At 41.9% G+C, this 23,786-nt stretch overlaps 1 protein-coding gene across 1 annotated transcript in view; it reads right to left on the bottom strand.

Annotated features, from left to right (window-relative positions):
• LOC138809870 (uncharacterized) overlaps positions 1 to 23,786 on the bottom strand; it is a 234,816-nt gene that overhangs the window by 45,301 nt on the left and 165,729 nt on the right. The window contains exons 83-105 of the mRNA XM_069996922.1: positions 23,544 to 23,678; positions 22,990 to 23,077; positions 21,684 to 21,822; positions 20,096 to 20,229; positions 19,933 to 19,967; positions 19,725 to 19,841; positions 18,885 to 19,033; positions 18,206 to 18,290; positions 17,325 to 17,381; positions 15,859 to 15,983; positions 13,674 to 13,762; positions 10,476 to 10,525; positions 9,914 to 10,081; positions 8,664 to 8,816; positions 8,149 to 8,349; positions 6,018 to 6,172; positions 4,526 to 4,694; positions 4,160 to 4,256; positions 3,122 to 3,234; positions 2,005 to 2,130; positions 1,068 to 1,196; positions 711 to 821; positions 351 to 413 (exon numbers count right to left, since the gene is read on the bottom strand). Of these exons, the coding sequence (XP_069853023.1) occupies positions 351 to 413; positions 711 to 821; positions 1,068 to 1,196; positions 2,005 to 2,130; positions 3,122 to 3,234; positions 4,160 to 4,256; positions 4,526 to 4,694; positions 6,018 to 6,172; positions 8,149 to 8,349; positions 8,664 to 8,816; positions 9,914 to 10,081; positions 10,476 to 10,525; positions 13,674 to 13,762; positions 15,859 to 15,983; positions 17,325 to 17,381; positions 18,206 to 18,290; positions 18,885 to 19,033; positions 19,725 to 19,841; positions 19,933 to 19,967; positions 20,096 to 20,229; positions 21,684 to 21,822; positions 22,990 to 23,077; positions 23,544 to 23,678 (2,688 nt within the window). The remainder of the gene's footprint in view (positions 1 to 350; positions 414 to 710; positions 822 to 1,067; positions 1,197 to 2,004; positions 2,131 to 3,121; positions 3,235 to 4,159; positions 4,257 to 4,525; positions 4,695 to 6,017; positions 6,173 to 8,148; positions 8,350 to 8,663; positions 8,817 to 9,913; positions 10,082 to 10,475; positions 10,526 to 13,673; positions 13,763 to 15,858; positions 15,984 to 17,324; positions 17,382 to 18,205; positions 18,291 to 18,884; positions 19,034 to 19,724; positions 19,842 to 19,932; positions 19,968 to 20,095; positions 20,230 to 21,683; positions 21,823 to 22,989; positions 23,078 to 23,543; positions 23,679 to 23,786) is intronic.

Raw genomic sequence — 23,786 nt, 5'->3', positions numbered from 1 at the left:
ACTAAGGCAAACATTAGGTAATACTCCTCAAGGGTTACTCAAGACCACCAAAACAACCATAAGAACTGTAATAATTTAGAGAAAAGAAAGTCTTGAAGGTCTCATGACCTTTGAACTCTGGCACCCTTGGATTTGAATTCACTGTTGCATTGCTGACATCAGGGAGGAGTAATCAAAGTCCCCAGAGCTTCAGCCAAAGACAAGAATACTTAGGTCTCAGTTGTAAGCAGAGCATTGTTGCATGTAGTCATTACCACACAGACTGACTTGCCAAAATTGTACAGAATTCTGGGCATGGCCTTCATTCTTGGTAACTGTGACTTCAGTCATTATTCACAAAAACCTCTTACCTCCACTTGGCTGTCCCAGTCCAGAGAACTGTTAACCACAATGTTAGGGAAATCTGGCCAGACCTAAGTAGAGAAAAAAGTTCAACAACAATGCACCAGACATTTTCCTATACAGACTATTCCCTAAGAAGTCACAAACCACAGTTCTAGGGACGATATAATTTGTTTAGTATGTACAGTTGATCTAAAGCAAAGTGGATTCCACAGAACCTTTAGATCAACACATAGCGATTGAAGTATGAAAACTACAGATCTAAGATAAGATTTCAAGTGAAAAAGGACAATATACATGAGGAAAAGATATACTAACATTGTCCCCACCCCAGGCGAGGTGTTAGTGGATCAGTCCTTAGATCATACCTTGCCCCAGACAATTCCTCCATCATTGGGAAACTTGATGAAGACATCATCCTCCACACCACGAGAGAAGGCAGGATAGGGCTCTGTCTCATTGCCAGAAATGGCTGGGTCCTGAAACCAAAGCACCAATCAGACAGAAAGACACATGCAGAGAATGGCCAGGGACACAACACAGCTCTTCCACAAACATCTTCCTTACGTTATACTTGAACTTTAAAGTGTCTGAGATGCTGCTAAATGCCTTTTCCATCCAACTTCCACCTTTCCTTGTGTGCCATGGAAGGAAACACAGTGCGGGCCTTCCCCACCCATTGCCCTTCATCCTCCCAGAAGCCACAGATTCCCATGAACTCTGACCAGAATGAGGATGACCCGCATGCCAGCGGCCTTCATGCGATCGATCAGGGCAGGCAACCCAGAGAACTTGGGGCTGAGGGTGAAGTCCAGCTGCCGCTCCATGTAGTCGATGTCCGAGTACTGCACGTCCTGGGGGAGGACACAGGGGACTGAGTGATAGCTGGGGCCTCAAGGCCAGGTTCCAAGGAGAACGACTCTCCACCACCCATGCTTCCTTCTGACTCAGCTCCCAGCTCTGTCATTTCTCAGTTATAGATACTGGTGAATATACAATGTCGTCCAACTTTCACTCCCAAAATATAAAGAAAAATATCTAAGTCAGGAGAAAAATAGGAAGATAAGACCTAGATGCTGGGGTAGTAAGAAGATCCATAAAAACACTGGGTGAGAAAGTGCTTTGTAAACTGCTAACATAAGGAGTCAGTCTGGATGTCTCCTCTATGAAGCTACCCTTGGCTTCGATGGTTCATGAAAACTGTTCCCTCCTCAGTCTTATGATCCAATAGACTGTAAGTCTTTAGAAAGCAAAGAAGCACAAACACAGGTACTTCCTGTGGAAGGTCAAAAGGTATGTATAGGATGGTTGTGTGCTATTTAATTACTATTATAAGCAGCTGAATAAAAACTAGAAGCAAATAAAAATTAAAGTGGGTAGACAAGCAGATCTGATTATTGGTTGTTCTTGTGCTAAGTGGATAGAATTTGTTGTACCGATGTGTGCTTTTCCTGAGACTCATCCCTAGCTCTTGTATGTAGACAGTGAGTGCCTCAGAGTCCCATGCAGACCGTGCTGCCGTGCCCATAGTTGCTGACCTGAGCACCTAGCACTTGTTAGACTTGTAGAACCTCAAAAACTCCAGAACAAAACTGAGACCCAGAGATAGTTGTATTATGCACGAGATCACAGAGTAGCCTGTTACCCATGGTGTATACATACATAGGGGATCTGTGCGGCCACCATCTCATCATACAAGCTGGAGATCTCAGCATCATTCTCGTATCCATAGCGACACAGCTGGAACCCCAGGGACCAGTAAGGCACCATGACTGGCCGGCCAATCACCTGGAAATGACACCAAATGCTGGTGAATACTAGCTTTTTTAAACAAGAAGTCACACATTAAAGTTAATTATGAAGTAAGAACAAGCTTATTCCAGTGCTCCAAGCTAGAAAACTAACAAATTCAAATTCACAAAAGGATAATAGTACTCAACTCCCTTGGGAAAACCCTTCTATTAGGCCTGAGCTTATTCTGTAGGCATTCTGGGAAGTACTTTTTTTTTCTTCATACTTAGATGCAGTCTATCTAACTTACTAGTGAAGAACCAAGAATACGAGATCAAATTCTGTGAGTTAACCCATACATTGAATGCCTTGCTATTTGAGTAATCTCATTGTGTTTTATTTTCCTTTGGATTGGAAATTATCTTAGTGTCTGTCTCCTAGTGTTTTCTCGAGGTCTGAATGCATTAACAAACCAGATGCGAAAATTATTACAAGTTTGTTATTTCTGTTACACACCACCCATTGTATTGATTTCCTTCTGTCATGACCACTCCTATCACCATCATCAGCACCATGAAGTGTAAAGTCAACCGCTTTACAACCAACTTATCACAACCACTGTTAGCATTCTCAAAATCTTCACTATTGACATCATCACCAGCATCAATGCCATCATCAGCACCATCACCTTCCCAATCACCATTCTCACACACATTCCCACAACCATCACATCCGTCATCACAACCACTACCATCATTATTCTTAGTATCCTCTCCACTATCACCAACCTCACCATCATCCACCATAACGATCATTATCATCACTACACCTACTACTACTATTACCACTACCATGAGTTAACCTCCTCAACTCTTACTCTGCAATAATGAGAGGTTATGAATTTAATGGGTATTAGAAAGTATTTATTGCTCCTAGATTATAACATACCTGTAATGAAAAAGCCCAAATTCTGATGATCACAGAATACAAGATTTGGAACACGGACTTGCTGCATGAGCACTTGACAGACAAGTGAATTCACACCTACCTCGGTGTACTGCTGCGTGACAAGCTCTGGAGTTGGTCCCAAGAACACATAAAAGTCCAGGACTCCCCCTGTGGTGCGGTATGTCAGGGCCGGCATGGGCTGGAAAGTCACATCTGAAAATAGAGGGAAAGGTGAACAGAGCTGCCTGCAAAGCTTCAGCATGGGAAGAATGCAGACCTCAATACAATACTTTCTCTTTTACTGTAAAGTATTGAGTAGATGTTCTATATTCAACTCACATAAGAGAAGGATAAAGGTGGACCCGTTGCAACAATGAGAAGTACAAGTCATTATGTCAAAAACCAACTTTACAACTTTGGAGTTGGGAGTGGCGGGGAGGATTGGGTGGGAAGGGCAAGGGGAGGATGGGAAGGGATGGGAAGGGGAAACAAAAGAGGAGGCAACAATGCTTGATAAGAAATGTACTCATTATCTTGCCCATGTAATTGTAACCAATCTGTACAGTATTTTCACAATAAAAAATAAATAAATAAAAAAGAAATTCAACAAGGCTCTCGTCCATGAACACTCTCCGTGGATTTGCTTTACTATTTTAGTGTGTTGAGGCTTATTAAAATAGTCTTGAACTCATATGACATAGGTATCCATGGATACTTGACACAGTTTGTTCAGTAAAAAACACATCATCAAAACGTTGCATAGTCCAAGAATGAGGAAACTGCCATTGACAACCTGTTATTATTCCATGAATTATCAGACTATTATCTAGACAACTCTTCTTAGCACTTTCGTGCTTCAGCGTGAGTTCTCTAACTCACAGCTTCACATTATTTCAGATAACTAGGCCATGCCCAGGCACCACTTGGTTTTGCGATCACTTAATGGCAATTATTTGCAAATTTAATATTTTAATTATATCTTTTAACCACATGTGATTAGAGTAAAATTAACAGAAGGAAGAAAATAAAAAGACTGTAACAATGACAATATTCATAATGGGCTGCTGGGTCACAGACACCCTGATAGAACTAGAGAACATTTAATATTAAGCAAGAGGGTCCACAGGCGTGTGCCTACCCATGGCGTTGCTGTTGAGCAGGAGCACTCCGTGGGCACTGCCGTCCTCCTCCAGGCCCATGTAGTACGGGTGGACGCCATAGGAATTCTTCTTGTACTGAGAGTCATGGGGAGAAGTGGGTAGAGTGAGAAGGATTGCATCTGAGAAGGAACGTCAACAAAAACTCACGGGCCTACATTCTCCTGCAACTAACTTCAACACATGAGAGCAAAGGAGCTGGAGGAATGGTCCCCAGGACAGAAGCAGAAGGGGATGATTCACTGCAGTCAGGGAAGAGGAAGCACAGAGGCACCCACAGGGCTTCACAGGCATGCAGTGTGGGTGCAGCAAAGTGAGTGTAGACTCTGCAAATGCTCTGTCCTTACCCCCGGGGGCTCGTCTCTGGAGAACATGCCCCACGTGTGCCAGTTCAAGTCTCTCCTATAGGCCGTGTGCTCCGTTTCCCCAAAGCCATAGATGTACTGGGAGGGGAGGCGGGTGGAGATGCGGATGAACATGTCATTGAAGGTGAAGCCCAGGACCTGAGAGTCCCAGCTGCAAGGCAAAGGTCAAGGTGGACAAGGAAGTGAGCTCCCCTGGACTTCCGGCAGCTGACTTCTCAAGCAACGCAACCTACGTTCTTCCCCATCTCCAGAACCCAACATCTAGTTCCTACATAGATCCACAATGAGGTTTCTAAAGGCACCTCACTTTTCCTGTTCTTCCTTCTTCAGTGATTTTCATGGAAACAGCTATTAATGTCTGCAAGGCTGTCACTGAGGAGAGGCCTCACTGATACCTCCGTCCTATTTTGCACCCTCACCCACACACTGATACCCCAGCTCCGTTTTGCACACAAAGGAATAGCACAGTGCCAAGCTTCTGCCTGCTAGAGCTTACTTACTTATTACTTGTTTATTCTATCACCAATGCTCTTCCCCCACCCCCACAAGCTCAAAGAAGCTCATCCAAGTTCTAATCCATGTTCTCTCATTCTGATGTAACTTGGGCCCTAAGGATGAGTTTCCTCCAGCAAATTGCAAGTGGGAGTCAGCATGGGCCAAACCCCAGGAGACACATGCATGCTTCTTGGCTTTTCAGTCATCTTTTCTGTAACTTGTGACTCAGCAGGGACAAACTGAGACTTGTTTTGCTTCCAAAGTTATGGCTAAAACTATCCATGAATCTCAGTCTCTGTCTCTCTGTCTTTGTCTTTTTCTGTCCCCGTCTCTCTCTCTCTCTCTTTCTCATATCCCCCCACACTCACACACAGATATATACATATATATGCATACATACATATAAAAATATATATAATTGTTTCTCTTAATGAAGACGAAATCAGGAGTTAGTCTGGAGGTTCAATTCTCAGACACTCTATTTCCACCACAGTGTCAAAACAGTTCGCCAAACAGGCATGCCCGTGCAAGCACACACACACACACACACACACACACACACACACACACACACACACACACACACACACACTCACACACACACACACACAGAAACTCTTTCTCCACTCTTGCCCCAAATACTACACATCACCTTACATCTTTGCTTTCTAATATACTTTAAACTACCTTTTTTCATGAGGAGAGACATATCTTCTGACTATAACCACAGTACCTTAAACAGCACCCAATCCACAGAAGGCAACCATAAATATTTGTTGAAGGAATTCCTAGTTACCAGAAACTGCCTCAGTAGGTTCTAAGTACAAAGATTGCCCAAAAACACACCTAAAGGGCATCGCTTAGTGGTGGGTCTGGAAGGCACAGGGGGAATCTCTCAGACAGAGCATCTCCAACCACAGAGGCCTTGGTAGAGATGTTCATGTAACCTCCAGTCCCCAAGCCAACCAAGGCCACTTACATGACAGTGCCTGTACTGTTGCGGCGAATTTCAATCCCAAATGGATTCTCCTTAATGAGAACATCATAGAGTCGGGCCTCAGAAGAGCTGGATGGAGTGCTGGGGATGTTCAGAGGGACTGGGACTTCATAACGGCTGTTGCTGGGATCATAAATCTAAGTCAGAGGAAAGTGATTTTAGCAGATCATGCAAAGAGGGTACATACATTCTGCTGTTGTGTCATACATAGGGAAATCACATGTAATAACTTTGTATCATCTAACTCAAAAGAGCCATGAAATATAAATTACAATCTGTTTAATCACAAGAAAGTATAGCTATTTGAGCTGATGGGAAAATTAAACAATAAGTTGTCCAATTCACAATATGTAAGTGTGCTAAGACAATGCAATACAAACCAAAAAGAAGCATGAGTGTTATTTCTGATTTTAGGCAAAATTAGATCTTTGAATTTATACCATAGCAGAACTTTGTCAGCATTGGAGCAAACAGAGACGTTATATATTTCCTTTAAGCTCTTAATGAACAACTTTAAATCCAAAACTTTGAATTGAGCCTGTCAGATCTCATATGTGAAGAGCCTTATTACAATAACACAGGTACTTTGACTTTGGAACTTGCATGAAAGGCATTCAAAAGCCAGTGGGGCAGTTATCAATGTATTCCTTATTATTCCATATGTGTGCATATGAGTGTCTGTGAAGCTTTTACAGAATTGGAAAAAAATCAGAAACATGAACATTTTATAATTAAGTTCATCATAGTTGTCTATGCTGAAAAACAACATATAAATGTATTCTCTATATCCCTTTCTGGTGCTACATTAGGTGCTACTGATGTAAACATAGTAGAACAAGGTTATTCATTCCCTCCAGAGATTGAAATATGTTTATATCCCTTCAGTAATGTGGACTAATGGTCAACTACAAAAAAGTACTGTAAGATTATAGGAAAGGTGATATCAGCCACTATATCTGAGAGAAAATTAATTGCATGGGAGAAATAGAATCTTAGCGTAAAGAGCTCTGTAGTCATTAACAAAGCACAGATATCAAGTCATTCTAGCAATGCATTTATCAATGCAATGATGTACAGTGCTTAAGAGGGTTGAGAAAGGTACAAATGTCAGTATGCATGCATGTATGCCTGTATGTATGCCTGTATGTATGGATGTATGCCTGTATGTATGTATGTATGTATGTATGTATGTATATAGTTGTGTGGTTAACTGGTGAGTACACAGGACTTCAGGCTGGAAATCTAAGTAACTTCATTCATTCCATGTATTAGGTATATCCTACCTGCTAATTTGAGGACACCAAATAAAAGCATAGCATGATGGAAAAGGACTCAGCATCCTCCTAGATGTAATTGTTAAGAACCTTTAAGGCAAGTTTATACTGTTATACTCTTTCATTTATTCCCTCAGCAAACATTTCAGGGTGAACTGTCTACTGACATGGTGTTAAGTGAGAAACACAAGAAGTGTACAAATGACAAATCCCTTGTTCTGGAGAATAACAGAGAAAGTGTCACAACAAAGCTAGCCCAGTCCTGGTGCTAATGGTAATGACACCATGGAAGGGAAAACAGCACTGCACTTGAGTGGAATGTCAAGGAAAACTCCAATCCAGACCCTGTTTACCCAACTGATAAGTTCCATGAATTCCCATCGCATACTATCCAGTTTCCTTCCTCCATTTAGTTGATGTCTCCACCATTCACACATGAGAAACAAACAGCCCTCGCTCGTCAATTTTCCTTCTGATCCTATGTGTTAGTCTCCAGATCTTCTCAGCCCGAAACAAGTCCATTGTTCTCCACCTCATTTCCTGGACCTACATGACCTCTATCCTTTACTCCATCAACCTACCCAGTAGCCTACTTCCTCTTCTCTCCAATTCTTTGATATATATGATTTCGTAAGAGTATTCTGGTCTTAATTCACATTAGGAAATGGGTGCTGCTCTTCCAAGGGCTTCTCATTGTTCTTCATATTAACAGAATGGTTGACTCTTTTGTAGCATGGAACTTTACAGAGTTAGCTTATATTAGGATGACAAGTCACTGACTACATAGAGATGGGGAAAGGAAGACCGTTGGGTGTTCTTTCAGACGTAATTATACTTACCTTGAACTGCAGCATTTCATTCTTGTGGTAGGTCACCAGCAGGCGCAGGGGGCTCACAGGTGTGGAGGGGAAGGCAGTGACATAAGGAGAAGACTTCAAGGAGATGTCAGCTGTGGCCCCATGGGAGGTATACTGCACATTGCTGACTGAATACAGATCGTTCACAAAGTAGCAGTGTGGGACCCCAGGGATACTGGATGCCTGAGAAGGAAAGTCAACAGTGTGCATCAGCATGTGGGCCTAGAGGTATCAAGTAGCAAGGGCTAGGAAAGGCCATCCCATCATTCCTGGACATTGTTTTCTTTAGATAGTGCCAAGAATTTAAATTTATATATTATGAAAATGTTTATTTAAAATATCCCACACTTTTCCTGTCCTCACATCTGGATGAGGTGTCTTGGGGAGCCCTTTCTTCACATGGATTCTAAGTGGACACTGAGGTACTGGTGTTTGCTCATGTATTACAGGTGAGGTGCAGAGCTGTCAGGGAAGGGTCACGTTGTCAGTGCAGTTACCTCCCAGACGCAGCCTCGGGCCATGCAGCTGGCCTCAGTAGCTCCATGCTCATCGGGATAACAGTCTATCTTCTCCTGGTCCTTTATGCCGATGTCCCACTCCACTGTGTATGCTTCTCCCAGGACCAGATGGATGCCTGTGATCACAGCAACCTGTGGGAATGGAGAAGCCACATGGAAATATGTACACGGGACACAGGGTTTCCAGGATGTGAGTCCTTACAATGAGACCAGACTCTCAACAATGTGCAGGAAATATTCCAAAACATTACAGGCAGAGTGATAAATCAATACTGGGCGACTATTCAGTATGGGGTAGCAACAGGGTAATAACAGTATTCCACACATTGTACATTATATTGTACACATAGAAAGTCCAAATAAACTTTTTAATTATCCCTTTTTCTACTTTCCTAAGTTTTCTCCTGCCTCTTTATATTTTTCAGATGGACTCTGTTCTTTTTTTCTATATGTTTCTAATACTCTTGTGCCTTTCTCCACAAATCAGTGTTCCCCAATCATCTGAAATGGTAGAAAGAGAGTCAGAAGGATTATATACTCTTGTTCCAATTCCCTTCCTATTCCTCTTTTTCTATGGAGTATTTAAACAAGTTATATGAATAATTCAGATTTCAGATTAATAAACTGCAAAAACATTAAATTTGAAAAAAAAAGTCTTTATATTTCCTTCAATTTCTAACATCTCTGTCTCATTACTCAGTCTCCCACTATTGTTTAAAATGGGAAAACATTTTTAATTGAATCCACACATTTGTTTAAATATCTTCTATATTTTTTACCTTCTATCTTTTTCTCACTTTTTTGAGGTGATAAGAAATGAATTCAGGTCCTTGTGCTTGTGCTATATAAACATTTGGTCTATGCCATGGTACTTTAATGTAACAAGCAGCAGAATTTCCTTTTTCCCTTGTTTTTCTTTTTTATTGTGAAAATACTGTACAGAAGGATTACAATTACATGGGCAATGTAATGAGCACATTACTTATTAAGCATTGTTGAATTTCCTTTTCTGTCTTTCCTTTTATTTGTTTTTGAAATATGGCATCATCAATTTTGCCCTACATGACCTCCACTCTCCATCACCCTTCCTTCACTACCCTACTAGGTGGCATTTCAGATATATGCCACCACTATTACACTTTCTGACTCTTCTTTAAATAGCATTCTCCAGAGGACACTAGGATGCCTGGAAGAATTCTTGAAAAACTACCCAACCACATGAGTCTTACCCTCAGGTTAGGATCATAAGTGACTTTAGGAGACATTGGAGTAAGGACACCATTCTGTTTCACTGTGATGTTGCTCAGTGCCTGAGTCCCAAAGATTTTAATCTGCTGGAATGCTAAGTTATTGGGGTCTTTGTAGGTTGCTTTGAAAGTAGTCACATCCAGGTGGGTCTGCAAAACAGTGAAGCATAATTAGGAATGAAATTGGATCTCTAGTATTCATATTCGCTTGTCTCTCCAACACTTCACCAGAAACCACATACTCCTCAGGCTCTGAAGCTCCTGAACTCTCTACCACTGTGTGCACAGTGACAGAAAACTTATTTTAATAAACCTCTAAGGAAAATAAATTAAGAATAGCAAACAGAACTGAATCACACATCATCTGTTTTTATTTGTCCATATTATTGCCTCCTTTGGATAACAGAGACAAGACAATTACTGAAAATTAAATCATAAATGGAAATATGCTTACCTATAGTCATTTATGCAAATGAAATTGGAAACATAATTACAGGAAGTGCTAAATCCTAACACCCAAGGTTCCTGAAAATGGGCTACTCACCTGGCTGGCCGTAAACTCACATGAAATGTAAACATCATTGGCCACAGTATCTGAAAATAAGAAAAAGACAAGTCAGACTGGCCTGCCAACAAAGGAGGTCGAATTTCACCTGCCTCTCCTTAGAGCTACTTGATGTCACAAGTAGCAGAATATCCTTCCTTTTAAATGACTGAAAATTGTTCGATAGCATCTTTCTACATCCACTTCTTTGTTCCCTCATCTGCCAGTGGACACTAACATGGGCTGTTATGGGAAAATGCTCCGAAGAACAGGAGATTGGAGATTTCTATGATGTGTTGTTTGCATTGGATACACATAGATTATTTAAGTATTTCAGGAAAGCTCTGCACTGTTTTCTACAGTGGCTGTGCCAATTTACCACCTATCACAGCATCTGAATGTAGTACCATTTACTCCACACCCTCTCCCTCCTTTGCTGCCTCCTGTCTGTTGATAGCAACCATCCTAACAGATGTGATGTAACGCGCTATTGTAATTTTTAAATTTTCACAATTCAGCAGATTTGTGGTGTCCCAGACCTTTTCATATACCCATTGGCAAGTTTCATTTTGTCATGGCAAAAGCCTATTTACACCTTTAGCCTAATTATATATAGTCACACAGTATAGCGTCACACAGTATAGAGTTGAAAAAGCTCTTTATACATTTTTAGTAGTCTCCTATTGGGTATGTAATTTATACATATTTTATTCTATGCAATGCTTAACACTGTACTTCACTGACTATATATATTACGATGTGCAGAAAATTTCTAGTTTGACCAAATGCTTTGTGAATTGTTTGTTTGTTTTGTCAGTCATGGGGCCTAAACTCTGGGCCTGAGCCCTGTCCCTCAGCATTCCAGCTCAAGGCTGAAGAACTCTACCACGTATATCTCAGTACCACTTCTGGCTTTTCTGCTTATGTGGTACTGAGGAATAGGACTCAGGGCCTCATGCATACAAGGCAAGCACTCTACCACTGAGCCACCTTCTCAGACCCATTGTTAACTACTTTTTGTGTCAAATCCAAGATAAAAAATTACAAGCAGGGCCAACGTCAAAGAACTGCTGCTCTACATATTCTCTTAGGAGGTTTGTTTTCACTCCTTACCCCAACATCTGTAGTTCATTTCTTGTAAGAATATAAATATCGAGACCTCCCAAGTATCAATTGATAAGGAATGTGCAACACAAGTACCCGATGGAATATTTTGTCCATAATAAAGGTGGAAATCCTAGCCAGGCACAAGTGTCTCACTCCTGAACTCCTAGCTGCTCAGGAGGCTGCGATCTGAATATTAAACTTCAAAGCTAATTGAAACAGGAAAGTGCATAAGACTCTTAGCTCCAATTAACCAGAAAAGCCAAAAGTGGAGCTGTGGCTCAAGTGGCAGAACACTATCCCAGAAGCTCCTCGTTGAATGGATCAGGTAAATATGGTATATACACACACTGGAAATCTATGTTTACATCAGAAAGAATGACATTCCCCCTATCATTAAGCAACTGAAAGACGTGGAAAAAGTTATACTAAGCTGAGAAAGCCAGATCCAAAGAAATATAGGGTGCATGGTTGCCCTCATTTGCAATAATTAGAATGAGCCCATAAATCTACAAGTAAACCAAATGGAGAGCAAAAAACAAATAATTACACGGGGATATGATTAATTGAACAGGAGTCTAAACATTCACATAAGGAGAACAAAGGAGGATATTGTTAGCAGAGGATCGCAAAGGCTCAATTGCTCTGTGCATATGATCCTATAAAATGATGTTTGTGGAAATGAACGCTAAGAAGTACAAACAAGAGGTATTTAAAATTGTACCATTGTCAGTTCTTTCTTTTCATTTTGGTTTGGTTTATTTCCCGTTGTTTCTGTTTTTATTTCTGTGCCTTTTGTCTTCTATATCAATTTACCTGATTTGGAGGCAAACAGGAAGCACAGAAAAAGTGGGGAAAAGGGAGAACCAATTCAGGAATGATACTCACTAGACACTATGTTGGAAATGAACTGAACAACATGGGGGGAAGGAAGGTGGAGAGGAAAAACATTGAAAGAAAATGAGGTAGGGGGTGGTTAAAAAAGAAATGTACTCAATGCTGACTTATGTACAGGTAAAAAAGAAATGTACTCCATACTGACTTTTGTAAATGTGACCCGTCCATACATCACCTTTACAATACCATTTTCAAAGAAAGGCAAAGGACAGCTCCCATACCTGAGTTAAAGTTCTAGTACTAGCACATGCATGCACACACACACACACACACACACACACACACACACACACACACACACACACACACACACACACACACACACACACACACACACACACTCTCTGGGTATTCGCCTGAATTGGAAAACCCTTAGATTTGTGACACATGAATAAAACTGGAACATGTTCTACAAGGGAAATAAGAGAGACACTGAAAATGTACCTTATGAAATCATTTATGACACTTCCTAAATAAACATTCAACTTTCATAAGTTAAGATGATAGAGCAATGGTGGCCTGGGACAGGGTTGGAAGACATAGAGAAATGTTAATAAGTGTATATGTTAACTACTTTGATCATGAGAAATCATAATACAATTTATGTGTATAGGTTATTCCCCTTGACTATGTTCAATTTATGGAAATTTAATAATTTAGAATAAAATGACAAGCTTTTTAAGAAAGTCCCATCTTGAAATAAATACCAGTATAGAAAGAATACCAAGGACTATTTACCATTTCCCTTCTCCCATCATTATGTACTTGAAAGACTTTCAAGACTATGTCCCGTGGGATTCAACTGCCAACCAAGGTAGAGCCACAGGAACTGTTACTGTGACAGGGCAAGAACATGTGCAGAACCATGGCCAGATGCACACCAGGAGGAATGTGCATCCTCACTGGCTCACTGAGATGGGGATGCTTCCTATGCCATCATATGCTGCCCATTTGATCCTAGCTTTCTTGGGGAAGATATTACGGGACAGTGAAAGGAGTGACTATGACAGATCCCGGTTGGCGCAGAATTCTATGTTCATCTATTACATCTTCAACACTACAACTAGAGACCAAACTCTTCCATCAAGAATTGACCACTGCACCTGCAGAGATTTCTCCAATGGCTGATTAGCCAGCAGGAAGGAAGGGCCAAAGATGCAGGTTTGAAATAGGCAAGGTGCCCATAACAACACTCACCCTTTGACTGCCCATCATCCCAGAAAAGTTCACCTCTGGCTTCATTGTTCTCATCCAGGGCAATGATAAGACCAAGAGGCTTCTGACGGCTGCAGGAGACAAGATTCACGTTAGAGACACAAAGATGGCAGCAAAAAACACTGCCTCGGTTTCCTTCAAATTTTATTTGGGAAAAGATAGTACCAGCACATGATACTGCTTTACTTTAGGGACAAAGACCAGTGTCTCTTATTGAATAATGTCACAGGACAGAAAACAATACAATATGTGAGAATGAGCATCCACACAGGCAGCAAGAACATGAGCATCAGAATCACTACAGTAAAAATCAAATCAAAATATTAACCCCACTCCAAAATAAATCACCACAGTAGTTACAGTAAAAGCAATGGCCACAAACATACACATGCTTAAATGTCAAAGGTCATTTAAATAATGATGACATCACTATCAGATGATACAAAATTATCACTATAGGTAAATGGCCATGAGCCCCTGACAGGAAACATATAAGGGGGCATATGTGCCTGTCCCATGATGTTCCATATGATTCTGTGGGTCAGAGATTCCCTACCACTGATTTATGAGGGGCTATGGAAATCCTAAGTAATAATGGAGCAGCCAGCTCATTTTAGGGACATGGACTATGAGAGGCTATGGAAATCCTAAGCCATAATGGCGCAGCCAGCTCGTTTTAGGGACGATGTCCACAGAAGTAGAAACTGATCCCAGGAACAAATTCACTTAGACTTCAACACAGTTATACAAATCTATATCATAGTAATTTGCTTTATGTGATTGCCTATTTGGATTTGATGGGAAGACAGCACATCCTAATAACTGACATTATAATTGGGAATAGAAAGTACAAGACACAACTCAAACAGGTCATCTCTAAAGGAAGAAGACCCACATTTAAGTCCTTAACATCACATTGGAAACAAAAGTTCATCAATTATTCCAGATCATAAGGCAAGATGAAGGAAAGTCACACAAAGAAGTCACAACAGATTTGTGTTTCCCAAAGCACCACAGGTGACATTTGTAAGCATAGCATCTAACAACTATAACTGAAATATTTACAATATTAATAAGAGAAACTGAAGTAGGGAGAAAATGCATAAATATAATTTAAATATCCAGAACAAAGAAACGGCAGCATTCCCGCTACTGGAAGAGTGGAGACGTGTTTTGGAGGGAATTTGAGTGTAACTTGGATCACTGAAAATACACCAGGGTTCACTCCTTTACAAAGAATAAAATCAACAAAAATCAAAATGAATGAACTCCAATTGGATTGAGCCATGCCTGGTCTGGGTGCACACTGGAAAGCACAGGTCAGCTGACTATAGAGACAGCAGCACAGCCATGGTTAGGCCAGTACTAACTATTCACATATCTAGCTACAGACTTTGCCTAAGTCATCGTCAGCATCACATGAATGGATAGAGAAAAGACTTCATACATACAATAGAGTTCTATTTGCAAATATCTTTAGTTCCTCAGTTTTCATCAGACTCTCTGAAGTCAAGTAACTGAGGGTCTACATTATAAGGAATGATATCAGTCAGACATGAAGCCTAGATATGTTCATCTTCCTATAGCCATAGAACAGTAAGTCACTAAGCCTTGTAGAGCCTTTATTTGCTCATCTTTGACATGGAGACATTACAGATTCTGAAGCAAATGTTTTTTGTTGTTATGAAAGAAAAAAGTCTCCAGATAAAATGGCCATTACTGGAAAAATTCAGACACAGAACAAGAATTCATTTGATCCCAGTAATTGGTAATTATTATATAGGCCTAAGTCAGTCATTTCTCATCTTTTATAAGAGGATTATCAATGCAAGATGAAATCCTCCATATAGTGTAAACAACAGTTTGATCGTATGTTTTGGGACAAGTATGATTCAGATAGACTTCTGAAGTACCCTGATCATGAGCGCCTGTCTGTTCAATTTTGATTCAAATGACACTTCTTAAATCAATCATTAAATTCACATCTAAAATACATGGCAATTGTTCAGATATAAAGATGAAAGAAGACTAAAACAAAACAAACAAAAGAACATGTGTTCAATAATATGGCTTTGGGCCTTGAGAGCGGTATCTATGGGATTGAAGTCTCTCCCTGAAAATAAGTGAGCAACCAACATGCAAAGCAGAGCCCGGTCCCTCCACTCACCTGAGGTGGGTGTTCAGTGCAGGCTCCTGCCAGGGCAGGATGTGGCCCCCACGCACATGAAGATTGATGTGGTCCAGAGGTGCTGGCAGGACCTTCCACTCTCTGCTTGCATTGATTTGTGCACCCTGTGGGCCGGAGGAGGAAGGGATGGCTGGTGAGTGAGGTGACAGACCTAACCTGAACAGCGCAGGTACCTGATATCTCACAGCTGGTCTCTGACCTTGCTGCCTGTCCCTCACTGTCCAGCACACACCTGGGACTACAATCTTGCATTTTTAGGCCTCTCGGTGCAAAACACCATTTGGCTTGTAAGTGTCCTGTGAAATACCGGGGAGGGACACTAAAGAAACTTCCTCTGCCCTAAGAGCCTTGAGGCTAGCTGTGAAACCTTAGCATGCCTCCCTAAGGCAAACCCACAATGAGAGGGTGGGGTGTCGGGATCACACCCACAGCTGAGAACAGAAGCAAATGTTCTTCCTTCGTCTCTCCCAACACCACTGCAATTCAACTTAGATGAGCATCATGAGCACAGTCTGTCATCCTTGTCTTCCTGCTGTATTTCCTATTTGCTGATCTTGTCTCCTCCGAAGGCAGTATAGGGCTCTGCTTATATAGGCCTTTGGATTATTTCTGAAAACTGTTTCAGCTGTTCCTCCAGAGGCCACCCTGAGTGGATGCCTAGGACCCTGTTCCCCAGAGGGTCTTCAGGGCTCCCACGGCTCCAAGCACACACCGGAGAACTCATGTGGTTTTCTCACTTCAAACATTCACGCTATGTTCAGGTGTGTGAAGCAAAGCTTTATATGCTGCCTTATGCTCTTCAACATAGAAAATCTTAACATAGAAAATCTTAGGGCAGCAATGCTACAATGGTTAATAATTTAGTCAATGGCAGGCCTCCATATTTAACCACTTAGGACAGTCAAGCATTTATAATTTTTGATGGTTTTGTCAGGCCCTTGGCTCATGCCTCTAATCCTAACTATTCAGGAGGCTGTGTGGCAAAGATCACTGTTCAATGGCAGTCTACACAAAATAAGTCTGTGACACCTTCTCTAAAGACCAGTATAATGTAGAACTGGAAAATGGCTCAATAGGAAAGCACCAGCTGAGCCACTGATATCAGTAATGACAGATACAGAGTCCAACTGTAATACTGTAAAAAAACACTCTAGTTTCTACCACAACTTATTAAGATCTGGAGAACACATGGAGAAAATAAATACACACACACACACACACACACACACACACACACACACACACACACACATGCACACTGAGAAGTCAGGCATATGGGGAGATTCTTTAGATGTCACTTCAGGACATTTCTTTATTAAAATGAGAAAAATTCAGATACTGTGTGTAAAGGATTGGTCCAATAGGAAATGAAAGCATTTGGGATTTGGATCCAGTCCTTTTAATGGACCATTTCCCAAGGCTTTATAAAATTTACCACAGCTTACCGTGTAGAAGTCATACCAGTGGGCGTTAGGGAAATAAGCTGTCACATTTCTGGCATTCTGAAATGAAACACAAATATAAGATGGGCTTGGGCAATGTTGACAAGGACAGATCAAGCAATCTGCATACAGAAGGGCCACTAGAGCAGTGATGGAGGTGGACACCAGGCTGCAGGTCTACTGAGATCAGGAAGGTTGGGGAAGACTCCTTTCCTTCCCCCATGTCAAACATGAAATCGTCTGCCCAACACAAGATGAGTTAATAAAGCCCTTTGGAATACAGGATTTTTTTTTGGCGGGGGGAGAGGGATATCACCATTTCCTTTCAGAATTACTCATCCTCTCTCTAAAAGGACAAGCTGAGTCTGAATTAAAGGAAAATGTGCAGGAAGTATTCCAAGTATTAAGACATTTTAATCAGAAGACTAACTGATCACAGACAAAGAAAAGAAATGGCTTTTTTTCTGCTTGCTAGCCCTATCACAAAAGGAAAGGAGTGATGGCCAAAGCCGCATATGACACCATCCTTAACAGATGTTTTCCTAGGAGCTTTCAGCTTGTCGTTAACTGTGACACTGCCATGTAAATAATTCATATCCTATTGCCCCCACCTGACTCTGTTCCTCCCTTTTGTAATATCTAGGAACAGTCTTCAAACATATGACGTCATATGTGTTATCCTGTGAATCTAACCCTTACGCCAACTTAAAAACATCATCTAAGAATAATTTCTACTGCTCCAAAAGAAAGAAGAGAGATAAAGAAAAGAGACACAATAAGAAATTGTGTCTCAGTATCACGCAACACAAGGGACAGCCTCTCCCTCCCCTTGTCACCAGCCTCACAGCTGAGAGCCTCCACCCATCCCAGGCCTCCACACTCACAGGCTCCAGGACAGGGCTGACAAGGAAGGCTGCACCCAGCAGGAACTGACTGTCAATAGCCCAGGTCTCCCGGTCAGACACAAACCTGGAAAAGGAAATGAGGTGTCACAGAGAGACACCCCTAAGGGCACTGCCCAAGGCCCTGAGAACAACTCAAGAATATACCAAGTCAGAAACCCAGCTGCTATCTTACACATTACTGACTTTAATAAGAAAGAGATAATCTCCACTATTCACAGGTCATGACCCCAAACTTCAGCAATGCTGTAGATATGTTTTCTTCTGGGAAACACCACAGTTCCTCAGCATGGCACATTGTCAGTGCAAGAGGCCCCCAGCCATCTAGTCTCCCCTGGAATGCGCTCTTCCATCACCTGAGCACACTTGGCCTGGGCCCATATAACCAGCTGCCATAAACATTAGGGATGTCTTTGTAAGACCAAATATGAAAGAAAGAAATTATGCTTTCCTATAGTTTCAACATTTGTAAACTCTACAAACAGCCTCTTATCCATGATCTTTTTCTGAGTCTACTAATGCCAAGTGTAGTATGGTTTCTGCCTGGAGGATTTAAAAAGAAATCACATTTCCTCATTTGAGAAATGGATTGCAGCAAGCACCACCTTACAGTATGACAGGCATTGCCCAGTGCTCAGCAGGATTCCCGCTAGACACTCACTCATGGAGGAGAGGTCGCACCACAGTGACGCCCTCCGTGTTGGCCTTGTGCATCAACGTGTAGAGATACGGCAGCAGGGTGTATCTGGTCTCTATGACACTCCTGGAAAGATCCACAAAGGCAGCATCCCAGGACACAGGGTCTTGTCTCTAAAGAATGGGGGAAACTCTTTTCAGAACTGACCCTGGGGGTCTTGCAGAAAGTGCAGTTATAAGATTCAAAGCCTAGTCTATGGAAGGAGGAAAATTGAGGGAAGGATACTTTGGGACAGTGGGAGAGAATAATAAAAGGGATAAAAGGAATGATATTGATCAAGATGCATTGTACTTGCAAACTTGCATGTTGAATGGTAATTACTTTGTACAATTACTTATAATAAAAATATAATTCATAAAAACATAATTCATTTAAAAACTCCAAAGCAAATATAAAATGTACTTAGCCAAGGGGTGTGATAAGGGACAAAATGAAGTCACAGATAGATTACTTTGGTATGAAACATTGACCAAGTTTACCTGTAGATTAGCTAAAGATAAATGGAGAAATGGATGTTACTCCTTCTGAGAGCATTGCAATAACCTAGGAAATGTCATCAAAGATCTCTGCACAAAGCTGGTGAAATTTCCCTTTAAACCTTCCCCCCCTCCCTCCCCTGCTTAGGCTACATTGATCTAAACAAAAACAATCATTCCTATAACACTGAGAAACATGGTTCATTCAGGAAAGTTTTGCTGATTTTATAACCTTCCAACAAGTTTTCAAAGAGCATAAATTGTAGCTAGAAGTCTAGGGAATGTCCCAGGTGACACTAAACATGAAAGTGGGGAGCAGAGGTCCTACCCTGGTCCCGATGGTGTTGTGGTTCCTGGAGAAGGGGTAAAAGGCCCCCAGCTGCATCCAGCGAGCACACATCTCATACTCCGCATCTTGAAAGAACCCACAGATGTCTGCCCCTGTCTGAAACAAGACACAACAAAAGAAGCCTCTTGCACAGTTCTCAGAGATGTGCCATCTCTGTGTCAATCAAGAAGAACCAAAGGTCACTTACATAGGATATGCCAAAGAGGCTGAACTCCATCATGCCTGCAAGGAGAAGCACAGCTGGGTCAGGCCAGGCTCTCCTGACCTGCCTCCTCCTCCTCCTCCCTCACCAGGAGCCTAACCCCTGCCCTGGGGGGGAGGGGCAGAGCTCTGGGAGCAAAGCCATATACCAATGATAGATTTCTTCAGCTGGTCCCAGGCAGCTGTGTTGTCTCCCAGCCAGTGTCCTGCCCAGCGTCCAGAAGAAGGGAATGTGGAGCGAGTGATGACGATGGTTCTCTCCCCTGTCACCTCCTGCATGGCCCTGGTTGGTGGAAGCAGGGGGAGAACTGAGGCTGGAGGAGGATTCAGAGCACCCTGTATCCTCTTTCCTCACTCCTGTCCTGGGAACTTGGATCAAAACAATGCTGCTGTCTGAATGGGGAGCATGTATTTCCCTCTGGTTGATGGAGATATTCAGAGAAGACTGCCATTTCAGTGTTTCATGAAAAGTGCATCATGCAATGAACCATTGCCATGTTGTAAAAGACAAAGCCATCCTATGTATTGACACAACACTCTGTCTTCCATGGCAATCTAGAAAATGAGACTGGCTGATGGAGGGATTCCACAATAGAAAGTGGAAAGGAATGCAAGAGTTAGAGTTAGCCTATCTGTCCTTTTTACTGAACATAAAGCTCTGTCCCCAGAGACTTCTGAAAAATGTGACTCCCACATCTCTACACTTTTTCCTCAAGAAAGAAACCTAATAGTGAACTGTTCCCAGACCTATTAGGGTTCTATACCCCAGAGAAAGCCTACTGCAGTGTTACTGTCAACACCCAACTAGTCCCTGCAGAGCAGCAGTTAATGAGTGCAGTGCGTAGTTTGAATTTCTTTTACTGTTTGAAGACCCACAGCCTAAAGACAAGAATTGTCAGATCAGAATCTGACAACAGCATCCTCAAGTAAGAATCTTGGGATAAAAGGGAAATAAGAACTCACTAACTAAGGCACCAATAAAAATTACAGCAACAAAGATTTGAATCAATAAGTATAATCCCAAAGCCTACCTTTGACTCATTGTAATTACAAAAATGTCTTTTCACACCCGCACTCTACCACTTACCTGTATACTTTCCTACATTTAATGATCTTAAGTAAAGCAGGCCTGACAGGGCCTAAAATTAGTTTCTTATGGAGGACTCATGGGTTCTGTCTCTCCTACTGGAAGCTTGAGCCACCCCCTCCCCGATCCTGTCTTTGAGACCTCCATGGTTTTCCACCAGTCAGCCACAGAATAAAGCAAATTTCCTTCTAATCTTTTCCACAGGGCAATTGGTATTACTGAGCTGGAAAAAATGCCTAGCCTATAATATGAAATAAATGGAGATAATTAGCTATTGAAGTGAAACATTGTTGTCTAGCCCATCATATTCCTGTGTTCACACTAAGGTGAGTAACACATTGAATATACTGACATTAACTAATATCTACATGTAACACTATGTATATTAAATAACAATTGGTGTATCACTGTGCATGCATCAATCCACCATCAGGACTGTCAGTCCTTCACTGATGCAAGCATGCCTTTTTAACACAAGCACCTCACTCCTATTTTCATTTATTATTTATTGAAAGAACAAAAATTACCACATTGATGGCATGCAACTCTGGTGGGCTCTTAGAATGGGGTTTGCAAGGTCAAGGAGGGAAGCTGTCCCCATCACTGTTTCTATCCTTGGGGCCCAGCTGGAGAAGGGAGACACAACTCACTCGTAGGTGGGTCTGGTCTGGGACCAGCCATACAGGCTGTGGACGTCGTAGTGCCGCACCCGCGAGCCGTCTGGGAGGATCTGCTCGCTCTCCATGCACAGGGTCTTGCTGCTCAGGCCTCTGTCCCTGCCTGCCAAATCTAAGGGGCACGGGGAGGAAACACAGAGCTGATATTTTCAAACCCTAAAATGTCTTTATGGCGTTCAACTCTGGATCTTAAGGCTAACTTCACTTCGGAATGGCCTCTCTGCCTCACCAGTCACAGAACAGAGCACTTGGTGAGTTGCCCTGGTGCTGCAGGTATTTTCCATATCAACACGACTGGAAAAAGTACAGATGTCAGAAACGACAGAGCCTTTTCATGCATTTACTATAGAGCAGGCCCTGATCCAGGCTTTTTGGGAGGAAGGGAAAGGCAGGTCCTGGGGCTTGAATTCTGGGCCTGGGCGCTATCCCTCAGCTTCTTTTGCTTATGGCTAGTGCTCTACCACTTGTGCAACAGCACAACTTCTGGTTTTTCAAGTAGTTTATTGGAGATAAGAGTCTCAGGTACTTTCCTGCCCAGGTTGGATTTGAACAACTATCCTCAGATCTCAACTTCTTGGGTAGCTAGGATTACAGGCATGAGCCTATAATATTTATAATTCTTATAAAAATTTCTACAGCCTATTAAGGGTGACCTATATCTTACATTTTAGAAAGTTAAGACTTGGAAATAATGCAAAGTTCATGAAATTTCTCACAAGTCATGGAAAATAACTGAAATGGAGACATACAAGCACAAGGGTAACTACATAGTCCAAAGGTCTTATGACAAGGGAAATCAGCTTCATCATACCCATTGATGGCAAAAGACATTCCTGTGGATAAATTACTATAGGCCTGAGAAACTAAGAATGCTAGCTATGAAAATCATTTAGAGATACAGAAAATACAGCCATTATATTCCACATACACTAAGCAAAAGCTGAACGATGTAACTTGAGGCCAGGGATGGGATGGAGAGAACTAGGGGAGAACTACAGAAGGGTGACATTGACCATGATGCATTGCACCTCTGGAATTGAAACCCCTCTGGACAACTACTACATACAACAAAGAGCTTTTTGGTCCAATTCTAAAAATTCTCTAATCAACTGAACACATCCCATGAATAAAGCTCTGTATGTGTTATTTACTGGCCCCCAGTAAACCAGAGTTCTATAAGGATTGGCCCTCAGTGGTCAGGCTAAACCTCTTCAGGCTGGGGTTGGGCAGAATTTGTCTAGCCATGTCTTGGCTGATTAAGGAGGCCCCGGGTCCTTACGTGGCATGTAGGGAGGGCGGTTCAGAGTTGTATCCCTGCAGCCAGGAGTAACTGCCCCGTTCACGAAGCTGGAAGGTTCATTCATATCCTACAAATGTCACACACACACATATACACATATACATGGTGTCGTTATAAAGACAATAACACTATGTCAACTCAATAGTGGATAAATAATTTCACCATCTCACAGTTTCAGGTGATGCTGGCCAGAGAGGATCATCACATGAAGGAAAAATATTAGCTAAAAATAGCAACTCACCTCTACCTACTGACTGCCCAAGAGTGTTATATGAAAAGATTCCCTGCAGTGCAAGCAGAGTTCTAATAAATTAGTAGTAATCACCCTAGGTATTTCACAGCAGAAATTTATGCCTTATACAAGTGCACAGTATAAAGGGTCTCTGGGCTATTTTGGGAAAAGTACAGTCTGAGATGTGCAAAACCTTCCTTGAAGGAATGTTAGTGTCTTGACTAAGGTCAGTGATCCCTATGCAAGTTGAGGTTCACACAACAGCTAACGGTGTGTACACAGACAAGCACCCTGCACTCACAATCCACATGCCATCAAACTTCAAGCTCTTCTCTGGACTCTGTGGATTGGTGTAGAGCTCTTCCATTTCCCTCTTCCACCACAGGGCAGTCGAGTTCCGGAAAAAGTCTGGGAAGGCCACATAAGCTCTGTATTGCTATGAAAACAAAACACAATTCATTTGTTCCAGACCAAGTCCACAAGACAGCAAACAGGACAAGTACTGAAATCTTTAACTCATGCTAATACTTGTACGGCATGGGGC

Source organism: Dipodomys merriami, unplaced genomic scaffold (genome assembly GCF_024711535.1).
Source record: "Dipodomys merriami isolate MVZ:Mamm:240054 unplaced genomic scaffold, mDipMer1.0.p SCAF_5, whole genome shotgun sequence".
In the NCBI taxonomy this organism is placed as follows: domain Eukaryota; kingdom Metazoa; phylum Chordata; class Mammalia; order Rodentia; family Heteromyidae; genus Dipodomys; species Dipodomys merriami.
Note: the sequence above shows the minus strand (reverse complement) of the source record. Positions and strands in the feature narration are given on the sequence as shown.